General features: G+C 49.6%; 2 protein-coding genes across 2 annotated transcripts; both read left to right on the top strand.

Annotated features, from left to right (window-relative positions):
• Positions 1–184: 184 nt before the first annotated feature.
• EARS2 (glutamyl-tRNA synthetase 2, mitochondrial) lies at positions 185–6,530 on the top strand (the record flags this gene model as incomplete). The annotated part of the gene is made up of 9 exons (XM_079542695.1): positions 185–260; positions 399–554; positions 1,277–1,466; positions 1,705–2,177; positions 2,990–3,098; positions 3,255–3,408; positions 4,566–4,696; positions 5,701–5,836; positions 6,447–6,530. The coding sequence occupies 9 exons, from the start codon at positions 185–187 to the stop codon at positions 6,528–6,530; spliced, it is 1,509 nt and encodes a 502-aa protein (XP_079398821.1).
• A 643-nt stretch (positions 6,531–7,173) lies between these two features.
• Positions 7,174–16,641, top strand: GGA2 (golgi associated, gamma adaptin ear containing, ARF binding protein 2; the record flags this gene model as incomplete). Its single annotated transcript, XM_079542678.1, has 17 exons — positions 7,174–7,207; positions 7,565–7,649; positions 7,803–7,878; positions 8,373–8,471; positions 9,056–9,179; positions 9,606–9,709; positions 10,181–10,261; positions 10,926–11,063; positions 12,047–12,128; positions 12,392–12,511; positions 12,776–12,943; positions 13,190–13,245; positions 13,530–13,705; positions 14,446–14,615; positions 15,368–15,537; positions 15,919–16,029; positions 16,555–16,641. The coding sequence occupies 17 exons, from the start codon at positions 7,174–7,176 to the stop codon at positions 16,639–16,641; spliced, it is 1,881 nt and encodes a 626-aa protein (XP_079398804.1).
• Between the last annotated feature and the right edge of the window lie 182 nt (positions 16,642–16,823).

The following is a 16,823-nucleotide window of genomic DNA, read 5'->3' as shown; positions in this document are numbered from 1 at the left end:
TCTCCTCCAATCTCGCCCCCGGGTAGCGTTCTCCCGGCTTTAAGGGCACCGCCCCCGGACGACAAACTCCGCCCCCCGGCGCCGGCGGGCGCGGGGATTGGCTGAGCGCAGGGATTGGCTGAGAGCGGGGATTGGCTGAGAGCGGGGATTGGCTGAGAGCGGCGGGCGGAAACGGCGCGGCGGCATGGCGCGGGTGCTTAGGGACGTGTGCGGTGCGGCTGTGTCGGGGCCGCGGGTGCGCTTTGGGCCCAGCCCCACAGGTAATGGTCTCATCAACCTGAGGGCGGCTCTGGCCCAGCGGCGGGAGCGCTGCTGAGCTGGGGTCGGGGCTGCGGGAGATGCCCCGTTCGCTTTTTCTCCGGTCACTGCGCTCTTCCGTGCCTTGCCCACGGTTACAGGTTTCCTGCACCTAGGCGGCCTCCGCACCGCGCTGTACAATTACATCTTTGCCAAACAGCAGCGAGGGACCTTCGTGCTGAGAGTGGAGGACACCGACCAAGGCCGGGTGGTGCCTGGGGCTGCCGAGAGCATAGAGGACATGTTGCACTGGGCAGGTAAGCCCCCAGGCAGCGAGTCCAGTGCCGGAGCCACTAGGCCTTTGCCTGGGGATGGGCAGTGAGAGAACGAGGGTATTTTGCAGGGTAGCAAAGCACGTGGTGTTTCAAACGTGATGAATTTGTTAAAATGTAATGTCACAGCTATTGTTTTGGCACCAGGAAGGCTTTGTGTTTGGTTTCAAACCAGAAGGGAGGAGGTTTAGATTGGTTATAAGGGAAATGTTGCTTAAAGTAAGGGCAGTGAGGAATGGCACAGGGTGCCCAGAGAAGTGGCGGTGCCCCATCCCTGCACACAGCCGCAGTCAGGCTGGATGGGGCTCTGAGCACTGATGGAGCTGAGGGTGTCCCTGCTTAGTGCAGGGAGTGGGACCAGATGGCCTTTAGAAGTCCCTTCTAACTCAAACTATTCAATGGTTCTGTGATAAAGTAGTGCTGAGCTGCGTAGGACTGAGCATCAGGTCTGCACTGTCTGACACACAGATTCCCACCTGCAGTAGTGGCACAACACAGCTGTAACAGGGCCTGTGTGTGGGAAACCTCACAGAAAGACCAGAGGCCCTCAGACCTCACTGTATGTTGGTACATTCTTTGCATGTGGGTGCTTGCCAGAAGGGATCTGGAGGTGTTTGATTCCATACTTTTTTTTTTTTTTTTGCATTCCACAACTGAAAGAGGTGGGTTTTGGAACCTTTTCTGGGCCTACTGTATGGCTCTTCCAGGCATTCCCCCTGATGAGAGCCCTCGGCGTGGTGGTCCCTTTGGCCCCTACCAGCAGTCCCTCAGGCTCGACCTCTACAGGGCCGCCAGTGAAGTGCTGCTGGACCGCGGTGCTGCGTACCGCTGCTTCTGCACCCCACAGCGCCTGGAGCTGCTGAGGAAGGAGGCCCTGCGTAACCAACAGACCCCGCGGTAGGAGGCTGTCCCCTCTGTGCCCCTTGCTCCCAAATGTAGGGCTAAGTACGTGGCAGCAGGGCTGTCTTCACAACCTTAGAGGTTTAAGGGAGTGATGCGTGAAGATGGAGGGGTTGTGTAGATACGCAGTGGGCAGATCACAGCTAAAAGTCATGAATCCATGTTCTGGGAATGTGAAATGTGTTGCTGGGTTTGGCCTATATTGACCTGACTGCTCCATTCTCCTCTCTCAAAGATATGACAACCGGTGCCGGCACCTGACACCTAAGGAGGTGGCTGAGAAGCTGGCACAGGGCCTGGACTGGGTCGTGCGCTTCCGACTGGAGTGGGGTGTGGAGCCCTTCCAGGACCTGGTCTATGGCTGGAACAAGCACGAGGTGGCAGAGGTGGAAGGAGACCCAGTGATCCTTAAGGGAGATGGCTTCCCCACGTACCACCTGGCCAACGTGGTGGATGACCACCACATGGGTATCAGCCACGTCCTGCGTGGGACTGAGTGGCTTACTTCAACATCCAAGCACCTCCTCCTCTACAAAGCTTTTGGCTGGGACCCCCCGCAGTTCGGGCACCTTCCACTGCTTCTGAACAAGGATGGCAGTAAGCTGTCCAAGAGGCAGGGGGACATCTTCCTGGAGCGCTTTGCCCAGGAGGGCTACCTGCCTGAGGCTCTGCTGGACATGATAACCAACTGCGGCTCTGGGTTTGCAGGTAATGAGAGCAGGCTTGGTGCTTGCTAGAAACCCATTGAGGCTGACTTCAGGGGGGAAGGATGGATTTATTTTAGTATTATGGAAGATTGACAGTGTTTGAAAGGAAGTGGATGTCAGGCAAGTGGTCTGAGTGGACTTCTGTCACTGAAATGCCACCACAGCTTCTGCAGAGATTCTATGCAGGGCAGGGTGGTGGGAATCTTTCTGTCTCTATGTGCTCATTTAAACTGAGTGGTGCTTAATGTGTTCCCACCTGGGACAACCTTCATCTCAGAGGGATTAAACTGTCTGCGAAGTCCTGGGAAAACTTGTTCTCTGGTTAATAATTGCAGTGTCATGTATTACATCTTTCACATTTCCTGTTTGACCTGAAAGACCATGTGTAGTTGAGTCTACTATTCCTTTTGTTGTTTTGTCTGTGTGACTATCACATTAATTTATGTTTCAGGATCTCTGCTTGGTAGTGAATCCTTCACTGGGCAGGGAAGCCTCCTGGCCAAGTACTATTTCTGTTAGCTGAGTGATGCAAGGGGTGAAATAGAGCAAAGCTGAATGTCCCGGCTTTAGTTCCTTGTTATCAGTCTGTTTTACAGAAGGGGCAGCTTCCTTGCATGCCTGCCAGAAGTTACCTCTTGTTTGCCACCGTATGTCCCTGCTCCTCCTAGCGCTGAAACAACCCTTCTTTCTCGCTGTTCCCTCAGCTGTGCTGCTATACCAGCGCTGATCTTGCCTTTACTGGTGAAAAGCAGAGACTTCATCTTTCTGTTGGAGAGTGAATGTATGTCATAACCTTGCTGAATTATTTTGCAGAGAAACAGATGGGGAGGACTTTGGAGGAGCTGATCTCGCAGTTTGAAATAGGCAGAATTACAACCCATTCTGCGTTACTGGATCTTGAGAAACTCCCAGAATTTAACAGGTAGAAATATCAATGGTAGATCTAACATTTAATACTTTGTTGGGATGTCTGTCCAAGGTCTGATGTTGCCTTTCCAACTGTTCTAGTTTTAACTGGCAAATATGAGATGGAGATTATTAGAGTGAACAAAACCCAGAGCAGTTTCTCTTTGTCCAGGATGCACCTCACTCGCCATATTGAGAATGAAGGGTTACGACAGAAACTAATTCAAGAGCTGCAGTTGCTGGTGGAGCACACCTATGGGGATCAACAAGTGGATAAAGAGGTTCTGGAAAAGGAGTATGTGGAGCAAGTCCTTCTGCTGAGAAAAGTATGAGAAGTGATAAAATGATATTACCGTTTTGTGGAGAGCTGGAGCATGGGCATGCATGGTTTTGTGGGTGAAGACTCAGCTGAGTTTGGGGCACTGCTTTGACCTGAGCTGTGCTGACTGCCAACAGCAAGTGGCTGTAACTGCCAGTTTGGGTGTGCACATTACTGCCAAAATATAATGGTGTGGTTGGCTGGCCTGTAGGAATGAGCTTGCTGAATACCTTGGCAATCTTTGCAGGTTTGTAGCCTCATTGGCTCTTCGTTTAGCTGGCAGAGAGCTCCTTTGGTTGAGGGAGGATGTGTCCCAACCATGGAAATACTATTAGTATTGCAGGATCAGGTCAGCTGTGGCTTTGTTTAGATGAGAGTTGAAGGCTTCCATGCTATGCTTTGCCTCATGGTCCAGCATGGAACGTGCCCGTGGTGCAAAGATCTGTACTGAGCAGGCTCCTCATACTACCAGGCAGTTCACCCATGCTTTTTGCTGACTGGGCAATGTAAAGATGCTTGTGTTGCTACAGCTCCATGCTTTGGAAGCAAAGTCAAAGCAACTGCTTAGCAGAGACGGATGAAGCTCTCGATGGTTAAACTAATGGCACCTGGGTGTGCAGAGCCCTGGTCTCAGCTCAGTGGCAGAATGCAGGCTGTAAAGGGGATAGGAGATACTTTGGCTTTTTCCAGTGCTAGGAAAGAGGATGAACCCAGCAGTTTCCCAGTCTGCCCCTTGGATACTGCTGTAGGATCAGGGGAATTCCTTGAGGGTAGTAAAGTGCCTCTGTACGGGCAGGCAGAGACCCTGTCTGTCAGCAGAGGTTTCACTGTGGGCTGCCCATGTGACTCCCTGTACGTCTCATGAGAGGCAGCAACTGAGTGTGGCGAGCCACTTCCAGGGACAGAGTGAGTCAGCTGCATGTGCAGGACTGGTACCAAACCCTTGAGGCTGCTTTTGTATCTCCGTGTGCAGCAGGGGGTTATGGGTGTGAAAAAACAGCAACTAAAATGTCAGCAGTTCACGTTTTCTCTAAGCAGGCACAAAGCACAAGGCAGCAGTGTGCTGAGACCCTCTTCAGCTGTTTGTGAAGCACAGAAGGAAGTCTTCCCTCCCCAGACTGTCACTGTCACCCCAGGCTTGCCAGCTTTGCCTTTTTTCCCCAGGGCCACATAAGCCATCTGAAGGACCTGGTGTCGGGCAACTATTCCTACTTGTGGGTTAGGCCCTTGGTGTCCCGAGAGCATCTACAGACTATTTCTGCAGAAGTAGATGAAATAGGAAAACTAGTCCTAGGGTAAGTGTCACCTTGCAGCTCTGTACACATTCACCTGATGTCCCATGGCATTGCTGCTTGGCTGCTGTATTCATCTTGGACGTGCTCATGGTTTTTATGTATTTTGCTTCACTTCAGAATGTGCTGCAGTTAATAACTGCTAAGAGGTTTTGCATGTACTTAATTGAAAGACTGTTTACCAGCAGGAAATCTCACGTTAAGGCTCTTAAGCAATAATTGTCATGTCTGTGCTTTGTAAAGCACTGGGCACAATAAATTTATGTGCCAACATAGTGCTGATGAAGAAAACCAAGAGCTTTTCTGTGCTGCTTGATCTCCTGTATCTTTGTCCATTGCAGCATCTGACAGAAGGACAAGGTGGTTTGGTCAGCATGTGTGTAGACCTATCACAAGTCTGCTGGGTCTCTGGAATTAATACAGTCTATGCCCAGCAGAATTAACTGCCTCCAAAGCACTCACCCCTGGGGCAATCCTCTGGTTTTCATTTCTTAGCCCCTAGCTAGCAGTCTGCATTTCTCTCCAGTCCGAAGCATCACTGGAATGGCAGACTGTCTGTCCAACCTTTGCTAGGTCCTTTCTTCTGTACCAAGGAATTCTGTGGAGCTTTGCTAGCATGTTTCACTGCTGCCTTGTGTGTTCCTCTGCTGCTGCATGCCTTGCAGCTGGGAGGGATGCCATGTCAATCTCTTTTTCTGTTCAGATTCTGGATATATCAGGTCAAAGCTTTTGATGAAAATGAGCCCTGAACACCTCAGAGAGAAGTTGAGGTGGCAATAGCTGCAAAATTGACTATTATTTTCAGCTGTCTGCAAAGCTGATTGCCCCCAGTCACTTGTCACAGCTGAGTGGTAACTGAATACAGGTGATGGCAATTTAAATGCCAGAATCCTGCCTGTCCTGTGGAGATAATAGTACTGCTGTCTACATCTGATGCTGCCAGCATTGGCTCCTGCATCTCTAAAAACTGTATTTATTCACAAGTCTGAATTACTAATTTCCTAAAGGCTTATGACAAAGGCAGCAGCTGTTTGGACCATTGAGGAGTTGAACAAAGACCTCAGAAACCTCCAGAAGCAGACCAGAGAGACCAAGTACAGCAGCATGATGAAGCTCCTCCGCCTGGCTCTCAGTGGGCAGCAGGTAAAAAAACAATTCTGGTGCTGGGGCCTTCTGGTTCTGTGTGTGGTTTTTAAGTAGCTATCTTCCTGCACTATCAAGATGCCAGTATTTGGGCTGGACTTATTAGAAGAATTTATGTCAGTTGCTGTTAGAAGTGAAAGTACTGACACAAAACAGGTCTGGAAGAAAGGGCTGTTATGACAGTTCCAGAAAGGCCTTTTTAAGGCATGGCTATGCTGCTTGCAAACATGAAGTTAGCAAAACTTCTAGACTAGCTGTAGAGGGCGTTTGCAGCCTTGTGAGTTTAATGCTAATGAGGATCTTGAGTGCAGTGCTCTGCATTCATCTGCTGTACAAAGTTCAAACCCAAGTTTTACAGGAGGCGTTCTTTGCAGCCTGCTTCTGGCTTAAGCTGTGGGGTTGTTGTTTGGTTCAGCTTGACTGTTTTACTTCAGGAAGAAAGATATAAGTCTTGCTTTGAGATTGCTTAAAAAAAAAAAAAGCAACCCTGCCCTTGGTCTAACAGCAATCTGATAGCTTGTCGCTTCATCACTTCCTGCCTGGTGGTACGGACTTTTGTTCTGGAAAGTGTAAGTTTCCATTCGTACAAAGATTTCTTCTGTGCTTTCAGCATGGACCGAGCGTTGCTGAGATGATGGTGACGTTGGGCCCCAGAGAAGTGTGTGGAAGGATACGCAAAGTGCTGTCCAGCTAGTGTGAGACCCACGGCACGGACAGCCAGCGCTGGGTCCAGGAGGTGTGGGTACCCCTGTCATCTTCCAAAGCCGGACTTCTTGGTGACAGCGTGATTGTCTCTGATCAGATGTGCTGGGCTTTGGGCCATGCGGGTGTCTGTGTGTCTGTACACTCAGCATGAGGCAGTCTGTATGGGAGAGGAGCTGCATACAGAGAGGTCTGTCCTTGTACTGTCACCCTGTGGAAATAGCCAAGTGTTCGGCTGGAATCCAGTGACTTCTATCAGCAGTTCAGTGCCTACAGATGGAAGGCAGTGCTGAGCCAGCTGCCCACCTTGCTCTGGGCACTGCCCTGCAGCTGGAGGAGCCCGGCACCAGGGCAGTGTTGGAGGGGTGTGGGGGGATGAGCAGCTGCTACCTGCTGCTGTGGAGAAAGGACTTTAAACTCACCGTGCTGTGTGCGTGGTTCAGCTGAAATGTGGAACTCTCCCTATTGGAGTGCTGACCTTTAAGTGTTAAATCGCTCTGGTAACAGCCGTCACCAAAACCACCTTTCTGCGTGCTGTCTGTGCGGGGTGCGGGGCGCGGCCGGCGCTGCGAGGAGCGCTTCCTGGGCGGCCCCGGGAGCGGGCGGGGCGGCGGAGCGGGACGCAACGGGAGCCCATGGCCGGCGCGGAGCGGCTGCAGCGGTGGCTGAGTGAGTGCGGTGGGGAGGGGGCGCGGGCAGCGCTGCGGCCGCCGTGTGCCCGAGGGCGGGCGGGGAGCTGCTGGAGCGGCGGGGCGGGGGCTGCGGGCGCGGCGGGCCGGGCTGGGAGCGTGCCGCGGCTCCGCGCTGCAGGGGCTGAGCGCTCCGCTCCCACCTTGGGCTCTTCGAGACGGGGCTCGGCGCTGCGTTTTTACGCAGATGTCGGTGATGATCGCTTCCTGCCCGTCGCTCGCCTTCCATTTCTGCCTTTCACGAAAAGGCCCCGAGCGGAGCGGCCGGTGCTGAGCCCCTCCCCGTCTGTGCCTCGCGATCTCACGCAGAAACCTTTTCTTTCTTCCCCCGCGTAAGACGAAGCCACAGACCCGGGTGTCCCCGAGGAGAATTGGGAATGCATTCAGCAGTTCTGCGCGCAGCTGAACGCGGACGCGGAGGGGTAAGGAGAGCGGCGGCCCTGCTCAGCCCGCAGCCCTGCCCGCAGCGAAGCGCTCGGGTCGGCCGATCGCTCTTCCCCGCAGGGGCACCGTTAGCAGCGCTGGGTTCTCTGGGGATTTCGAGCGCTGACTGACCTGCTTCTGTTGCTCCCCAGCCCACCGCTGGCAGCGCGGCTGCTGGCGCACAAGATACAGTCGCCCCAGGAGGTGGAAGCTCTCCATGCGCTGACAGTAAGTGCTCTCGACCACGTGCGAGGAGAGGCAGCGACGATCGCAATCTGCGGGGTTGGCGCAGTACGGCTGCCGCTTCTTTTTCCTCCTGATGTGCCCCCGTTTCTTTTTTCCGTGGATGTATACCCCGCTTTTGGTTACACAATGAATGGAGAAACCGGGGAATCGCAGAGGGAGTGAATTCTTTGGCTCCTTTCTGTGGCATTCTGCTGTGGGTCCCGGTTCCAGCTGTCACGCCTGTGCTATTGCCTCTGAGTCAGCAGCTCCAGAAGTTGTTAATAAAAGGGGAGGACAGCACAGTGATCTTCAGCACCTTTCTTGAGAGGGTTGGATGAAAAAAAGACACTTTTGCTGTGCAACCTCTGTAGTATCTCTGTATCTGTGCATGCTGTGCTAGAAAGACCTTAAATGTAACATCATAGTAACAAAGTCTTCATGAATTCCCTAAGCTGTGTGGGTACAGCTCTGTTTTCTGACTGGCTCCTTTTCTGCAGGTGCTGGAGACATGTGTGAATAACTGCGGTGAGAAATTTCACAATGAAATAGCAAAGTTCCGGTTTCTGAATGAGCTGATTAAAGTGCTGTCCCCAAAGGTGGGTGGCTGTGGCTGCCCAGCACATGGTGAAGGGGTGTGCTGCGTGTTTCAGCCCGGTTGGAAAAGCTTAGAATGAATGTCATGTAGGAGTAGAGCAGAATTTCTGTTCTGCGCCTCTGAGCATAAGGAGTGGATGTGAATTTCCCTGTAAAGAAAGTAATAATTGTAACTCCTGTCCTCACTGCTTCCTTACATGGAAGGTAGCCAAGTTTGGGCCCTGCTCACGGGGCAGGGTCAGCCTGAATAAAGCACAGGGCTGTTTTCATTAAAAGAGCTACAGAGCAGCTTTTGGTTTCAGATGTAGAAACTGATCAGGGAGCCTTTGAAATGGTTTCATGTTGATTGTCAAATAATATTAATGACATTGGCACACATGCAATAGCATTGCTTTTATTTACAGCCAGTGCTGTGCATGCTGTTTCATGTATTGCAAGAAACACAGCTGACAGCACTGTGTGCGTTGGGAGTCTGATTACTGTTTGAGCTCTGCATGCAAGCAACTTGGGGCCAGACCTGTATGCAATACATGGTGCAAACTCTTCAGTTTTGATCTATTTTTCTTTTTTTGTTATTCTTCCCCAGTACTATGGAACGTGGTCTTCGGAAAAAGTCAAGTCCAGAGTGACAGAAATAATATTCAGTTGGACAGTTTGGTTTCCTCAGGAAGTTAAAATCCGGGATGCTTATCTGATGTTGAAGAAACAAGGTTCAGTTCTGTTATTTCAGTTTCCTTTTTAACTTTGAGGTCACGTGGCTTCAGCCCACACTTCTCAGTCCTCTTTGCTTTTGTGACTCAGCTGTTTCTGTAAGGCATTCTGTGTGAGGGAGAAAGGACAAAGGCTGCTTCCAAAGGCTGCTGGGCTGCTCAGGGATGCCCGTAACTGTGTAAAGAGATTTAACCAACCATGGTTGTATTGAGCCATTCCAGCCTTGTGGCCACTGTTCTCACAGTGCTCACCTCTGGGCGTGTGGTGAAAAGGTACAGAGCACATTCAGGGGCTCTTTACCCTGGGATGCTGTTCTGTGCAATGCTGGGCACGGGTGCACAGCTGGGTGCAGGACCAGCATGCTGTTGAACATTGCTGTTGTGGCAGCTCGGGCACTGCTGAACCAATGCTGTTTATCATTCCAGGGATTGTAAAAGAAGACCCCAAATTGCCAGAAGACAAAATCTTACCTCCCCCTTCTCCAAGACCTCAGAACTCCATCTTTGACACCGATGAAGAGAAATCCAAGGTAAACCCCAGGGTTTTCCTCCCTGCTCCCCCTATGATTTTTACTGCTGAGAGCACATGCAGATATATGCTGTGCTGCTTCAGAACAATGCTGATGCTTCTGCTGAACAGCAAGTGAAGAATTCTGTGATATTTCATCAGAAAGCATTGCTTGGTCAAAAGTGAAACACTTTTACAGAAATAGTCGGTTTCTCTTTGCATTTCAATGGAAAGGCCCCTCTGGGCTCTGCAGCAGTTCTGCTGCCCCATGCTGTGTTGCTGCACTGCTCTGTGCTGTCCTGGGCTTGGCCATCTTCCCCCCTTTTTCTCATGCTCCTGGTGCCAGAAAGTCATTGTTCTCAACTGTCTGCACTGAGCTGCTGACAGTGGGTATCCCTGAGTACTGCTCTGTTGGGGGTTGTACCTGTGGGGCATACTCAACACAGTGGCTGGAGAATGCTGCTGACTGCTGCCCAATGGTTTCCCTTCACAGCTCCTAGCAAGACTGTTGAAGAGCAGCCATGCTGAGGACCTGCAGGCTGCCAACCGGTTGATCAAGAGCATGATCAAGGAGGTGGGTGTCTGTGAGAGCCATAGCCCCTCCGGACAGAAGGAGGGATGGTAGGGGACCTGGCAGTTCTGTCTGTGACTGTGGGTTCTATATATGACATCCAGAATGTCTGCCACCATCCTGGCATTAAAGGGAGCACCAGGGGTGGTAATGGGAACCGTACTCTAACATCAGACTCAGATGAACTACTCGGGTTCCTAGGTGGGAAAGGGCTACACTTGTAGGGAACTGCCTTTCTCCTGTAGGCACTGTGTCTGTCTGGTTCTCATTTCCCATCTGAAAGGTCAGCCTGCTTCTGTTTTTAAAAACAAAACAAAACAAAAAACCTTATTGCAGTCATTGAGTGCCCTTCTGTGTGGCAGAAGCCATCAATTCCCAGCTCTAATTTTGAAGGCTTCTTTATGCCTGTGGTGTAATGCATCCCTGTACACCAGCACAGGCTGCCCAGTGCCGTGAGAAGGACAGGAGGTGTACTGCCTCCTTTCTCAATACCTACGGATGGCACAGCACTGATACTGGAGCTTCTCTATGGATTTTGTGCTATGCTTTGTACCCAGTAACATTTATAGGAACCTGCCCTGCACCAAGAGGGATCCATAGTGACCAAAACAAGCACGTTCTCTGGCTGTGTTAGCCAAGTCATCTACTTTTATTTCATTTTTCAAAGGAACAAGAAAAGTCAGCTAAGGTGTCCAGAAGAGTGAATACAATCAGTGAAGTTTCTGAAAATGTTAAACGAATGGATGAATTGCTGGAAGGTTATAAGAGACAGGAATTACCCAAATCTGACCATGAAACGCTCCAGGTAGGTGTTCCTTTTTCCTTCATGAGAGGTTCTTTTGGCTGTGGCTGGGAGGGCCTGGGACAACAGGATTCAATTGGCAGCAAGCTGCACTCCATTTCTGCAAGGGAAGAACATTACCATAGCAGGAATAACTTCCACTGTGGTGAATGACAGTCCCTCTCATCCAAGTAACAAAGTTGAAATGGATCTTGCTGTGCCAGTTCTAATTTCTCTTCAGATCAGCTGCTCTTCTTGTGATATCGTATGGGGAAGTGATTCTTCCTCCGGCAGTGGAGTAACGCATGGGAATTCCCTTAGCCCAGTCGTGGTTAGGTGGGTATGAGGAGGTGTGATCAGGGAAGCTCAAAACTATTGGATCTTTGACCTGTATTCTGGTTGCTGTGATTCCCTTTTTCCAGATCAGAGTTCATTGGTCTGCTTCAAAACTACTGACCACTGAATTTTTCTAATTTTTGTAGGGAAGCACTTGTGTGTGACTGAGAGTTTGGAGTTAGCTTCATTTGGGAGGGCTGTGGCTGTAGGAGGTGATAAAGACTGTACTTTCAGATGAAAGAAAAAAATGGCTTCTGCTGTGCCTACTCACTTCCAAAATACTGAGAAGAGAGCCATGATGGGCTTTGTCTTTTCTGGTGGTATTAGAAACTGATGGTCACTTTTCTGACTACTGTGATTTATCCATTCACTTCTGGATAGTTTTTAATTGGAAAATTTTACACTGACTTATCTTACACCTGTATGCATTGAGGAGATGTGATTGCTGAACAGGTAGCAGCAACAGCACTTTGCTCAGTGTCTGTGCTTACAGGTCACTGTGTTGTAAGAGTGCAAGAGCATGCAGCACTGATACCCTGGACCAAAGCAGAACGTGCAGCTGCTTGTTCCAGAGGTAGCATCACTTACAGGTGGTCACAGGAACATACAGAAGTGTGAGATGGAGTGTTGAGGATCTTCTGAGCAATGACATGAAATGGTTCTTTCCTCAGAGCCTATTCCAGCGCTGTGAGAAGCTCAGACCGCTGCTGTTCCGCCTGGCCAGTGAGACAGTTGATGATGATGAGGCTTTAGGTAAGAGCCGATGCTGTCCTTGGAACCCTTTGCATTTATGCTTATGTTATCATTTAAGTTCATTTTCTAAGTGAAGTACTCCTTTCCTTGAAGGAATGCTTACACATGTGCTACCCAAGATTTCTGCTTGGAACGATAAACTGTGTTTGGGAAGTGGCACAAAATTACTCCTCCCCAGAGGAGCTATTAATTTTCACTTGGAGCCCAGAGTTAAATAACAAATCCAGTTTCTTCCATCAAAGGTGGTCTCTCTTCTTTTCCAGCTGAGCTGCTGCAGGCCAACGACAAGCTCACGCAGGTGCTGGGACGGTACAGGCAGACTGTAGGCAGTCATGAGGATGGTGGGGGAGGCTGTTCAGCCAGCAGCTCCTCTGATGCACCAGGTAAAGAACTCCACAGCACTCCATGACAGCTCTGCCTCCTGCATTTAATGGGTGAGGGAATCTGGAAGGGAACTGCTTCTCAGAGGACAGATGCGGGCAAAACCCTTAAGCACATGAAAACTTTTACGTAGCTATTTTCTTTTATGTGTGGTTGAATGAAAATGTTCCTGGAGCTCTTCAGCTGAGTCCTTTAGCATGTGCCTGTAGTTCCACGTGCCCTGCTGCTTTCAGATCTCTCTTTAACTCTTCCTGCTCTTTCCAAAGCACGTCGGACGCCCCCGAGGCGCGTGAAGAGCTATACACTGATCGACTTCTCTGAGCTGGAGGCCATGGCCCAGGCTCCTGCAGACCAGTTTTCAGACATCACCTCTGCCTCGCGACACAGCAGCACCACCTCTGCTTGTCTGCTGGAGGAGGAGCTGAAGTCATTAGGTTTGTACGTACAATTCAGTACAGCGTTAGCCTTGTTACTAGGGGTTGTGGTACTTCATAAATACAGAATTTTGACTTCAGTGCTCATCTTAAAAGAAAGCAGGCCCTTTAGCTAGGGGAAGTTTTTAGGAGTATAGTTGCTTTAATGGTGTTAAAGGCAAACTGCTGTTAGACAATGAGGGAAGAATCTGTGGGGAAAACAGCTGTTTTCTGTAATTGATCTGTGCCTTTGGGTATCTTTCTTAGATCTCAGTGACTCTCTGGTTTTACAGAAACCGCCGCCTGACCTTGGCTTATCAGAGGTGAGTGATCCTCAGCTACGAAGTCCATAAGACACAAAGGGCAAACATCAGATAGGATTCTTGATCTCCCATCTTTCTCCTGCAGCCTATTTGATCTTTTTTTTTACACCCCTCTATTCTGAAGGGAAACCTCCTGCAGTGCAATGAATATATGGGTTGCAGTTTGCAAAACCAGATTACTCAAATTTATTTCTACTTTAATTAACCTTATGTTAATTTTAAAAAAAATATATATATTTTTAGTGGAACAGATTTTATTTGTTTATTTTCCTGGTGATCTGCAGCGTGAACCAGAAGTGCCTCTTTTCCAGGCTGCTGTGCACAATGGATGTAGTAAAAATGTAAGTGCTTTTGAACCACTGGAATTGGAGGAAAGCTGGGGAGGCAGCTGCTCAGAGAAGAATAAATTTTGGAGCCTCGATCAGCTCTCTCCACCTCCCAGGACCAAGATGTTATCCCCGTAAGCGAGCTCTACACAGTACAGTCTGACTTTGGAGAGGAGAAATACTGTTTTTACAGCAGTGAGGTTTGGAAAAACCTTTTAGCTACAACTGGGTAATGATGGCAAGCTGTCCATCCGTGCACTGGCTCTTAAAGCAGCAGCTGTGCACCTATTAATTCTAACTCTGAACAATTGTACACCTGGGCCTTCACAGGGTCAGAAACTTGGTGGAACAAATCCAGTGGCTTAGCAACAAGGTGTTCTTGAGCTAAAGGAACAAAAACATCCAAGTCAGATCTCTTTTCTTCAGCTTTTTTTCAGGCTTTGACAAGATAGTTTCCTGGCATTCATTAGAAGCCTAACAGATTTATCATCTACAGGTCTTCAGAGCAGGTGACCATTATCATAAGCTTATCCAATCTGCCAGAACGTAGGCCAAGTGTTTCTGGAGATTCCTAGCCTTTTGCATTAACTCTGAACTAGAACTTTAATCTCACTGACAGAGCTCCAGAGAGCCTGCATAACAGTTTCATGACAGTAACAGAAACAAGACTCTGCCTTAGTGAATGCTGAAACAGCAGTGTCTTCCATACAAAGTAGAGACTGTTTTCAAACTTCCTAGGAAATCAGAGTAAGCTTGTACTTTGTACCTAAAAGGGATGAGGGATTGGGAACACAAACACAGACTCAGCAGAGGATGGTATATACCATGTACTCTCCCCAGTTAATATAAGCTCTCTACATGCTTTTCTTTCCAGGGATTTATCACCAATGAAATTGCCCTTTCCAGATCTTCCAAATAGCTCAATGGCAGATCCTTCATTCTCCAGCCTAGGCTACGAGCTGAAGCCTGCTGCCTCTTTGCATCCAGCTTCCAATGATGCTTCTCTAGCAAACCTTTTTGTCCCTTTAATTTCAATTACACTGAGTAAGTGCAATGATTTCTGTGCCCCAGCTCTGCTTAATAGAGCTCTTCTGTGATTTTTGCAGGGGAGCAAGCAAGCCAAAGTAGCTTCATGCTGTGAGGGTCAGCTGGAGAAAACTGGCTGTTCTATGAAGGATTTAATGTATCTGAGAATTTGAGCAAGAGCTGGGAATGATACCATGGAAATGTCCTATTCAGTAGTCAGAAGTTTCATGCCCTGGCTAATCTTTTTAGTGTGCTCCTAAACTCTTTGATTCTGGCATCTTCTGTGAAACTTCAAGCAGTGCTTCTCCAGAGGCTTAAGAGATACTTACAGGTCCTAAGGCAGAACTGTCTTCTGACTTCAGTCTCTGAAGTTAAGGACTTAGCAGATTCTGGAAAGGCTGAATGGTGATGGCCAGCTGTGGATTTATCCCTGGTAATAAGAGGCTAAGTCCTGTAAGTTGCTGAAGTGTTATATTTTTGCTTTTCCCATTGTTTTGGATTTGTAGCTCATCTCTTTAACTGACAGTTAAAATCTCAGTGGCTAGTCACCTCATATCTCATGACATGTAGATTCCTCTCTGTACTTTGGAGGTGAAATGTAAATCACAGGCCAGCATTGTCCACTGCTTGGCCTACGAGTTTGCTAGAGCAAGTAAAAGTTTGTATGAATTTTTCCTTTTTGCTGTTCTTAGCCTACCTTCACTGTTCTGCACTCAGAAGAGCGGGTAAATCCATGCTCTGTTTCTTATTTTCCTTTTTGTTTCTGGCAGGTAGTATCTGTCCACTTACAGTGTATGACAGAGATGGCTTCAAAGCTATGCTCCACTTCTCCAGAGACCCAGCTCCTGGCCGACCAGATGTGCTGGTGATGGTTCTCTCCATGCTGAGCACCTCAGCTCAGCCAATTAAGGACATTGTGTTTCAGGCTGCAGTCCCAAAGGTAAGAAGCCTATGATGAATAAAATGGAGTGGGGCTGCTCAAAAATGGAGGTTTGCCTTTTCATCCTTAGAATTTTTCTTTGTATATTAAAAATTGCATGGCTCGTTTTCCCAAACTGCACAGGTAGTACCTGTGGCTCAGGTGCCTGTTTCACAGAGTAGATCCCTGGCCTTGCGAGAAAGAAGCAAAGCTCCAGACACACTGCTTTAACCTCCTAATAAGGTACTCATTGTACCTGTGTACATGCAGCATAGAGTTGCCTATATAGGAATGTCCTCCTTCAGGTGGAGGTTGACTTGTCTACCAAACTGCGGAGCTGCTTAGTACTCCCAGCTCTCTTTCACTGTGGACCAAAAGATTTCCTTTTGCTTTCTCTTTCAGACCATGAAAATAAAGTTGCAACCAGCATCCGGTTCTGAGCTCCCAGCCTTCAGCCCGCTGCTTCCCCCAGCAGTGGTGTCTCAGGTCCTGTTGCTTGCCAATCCACACAAAGTATGTGGCAGTGGTTCTGCGGTGGGTCACCGAATGTGGCCGTAATGTATTTGTGTGAAGGGCACGGGTAGTGCTGTCTGCAAGGAGATGTGTGGGAGGGATGCACTGGGTTGTGATGGAGGACATTTTTTCCTCTGCAACAGCTTTTCAGGATTCAATGTGCCGTGACTGCAGTGGGCTGCACAGTTGTGCTTGTCTGCCTGCTGGGATGACAGCTGGGAGACCCTGCAGCTATCAGCAACTAATGGCACGACCATGTGTGTCACCTTTGTTGTACTCATAAATATTTATGGGCCACAGGAAGAATGTTGGGATTCTTCCCATCACTGAGGGGGGGGTGTATAGGCCTGGATTTCCAAGCGTGTGGGGGCTGGGCAGAGACCTGCACGGCTCTTACATTACTATCTTGGCCCTGCAGAGGCCTTCCAGAGGGTGATTCAGTGCAGCAGGGCTGTGAGGGATGGGATGGAAGGAGGCCCAGGAGGCTGCAGCTGTGACACGCACCTCTGCTTTCTTCTCTCCCAGGATCCCGTCCGTTTAAAGTACAAGCTGGCGTTCAGGCACGGCGAGCAGCCCGTCAGCGAAGTGGGAGAGGTGACCGGCTTCCCGTGAGCGGAGCCGTGGGGCGGCTGAACGCCCGGACGTCGCGGTTCGCCTCGGGGGAGGCGGGGCGCTGAGCCCCGTGCCGCTGTCCGCACGCCGGCCCTGCCGTTGCGGAGCCCGCGCCGCGCAGCCTTGCCTCTGCTTCCGCACCGACGTTCCCTCCCGTGTTCGGGGCCGATTTTCCTTCTTTC

The sequence above is a fragment of the Tetrao urogallus genome, assembly GCF_951394365.1.
Source record: "Tetrao urogallus genome assembly, chromosome: 15".
NCBI lineage: Eukaryota > Metazoa > Chordata > Aves > Galliformes > Phasianidae > Tetrao > Tetrao urogallus.
The sequence above is the reverse complement of the archived record's forward strand: the minus strand, read 5'-3'. Positions and strand labels throughout refer to the sequence as shown.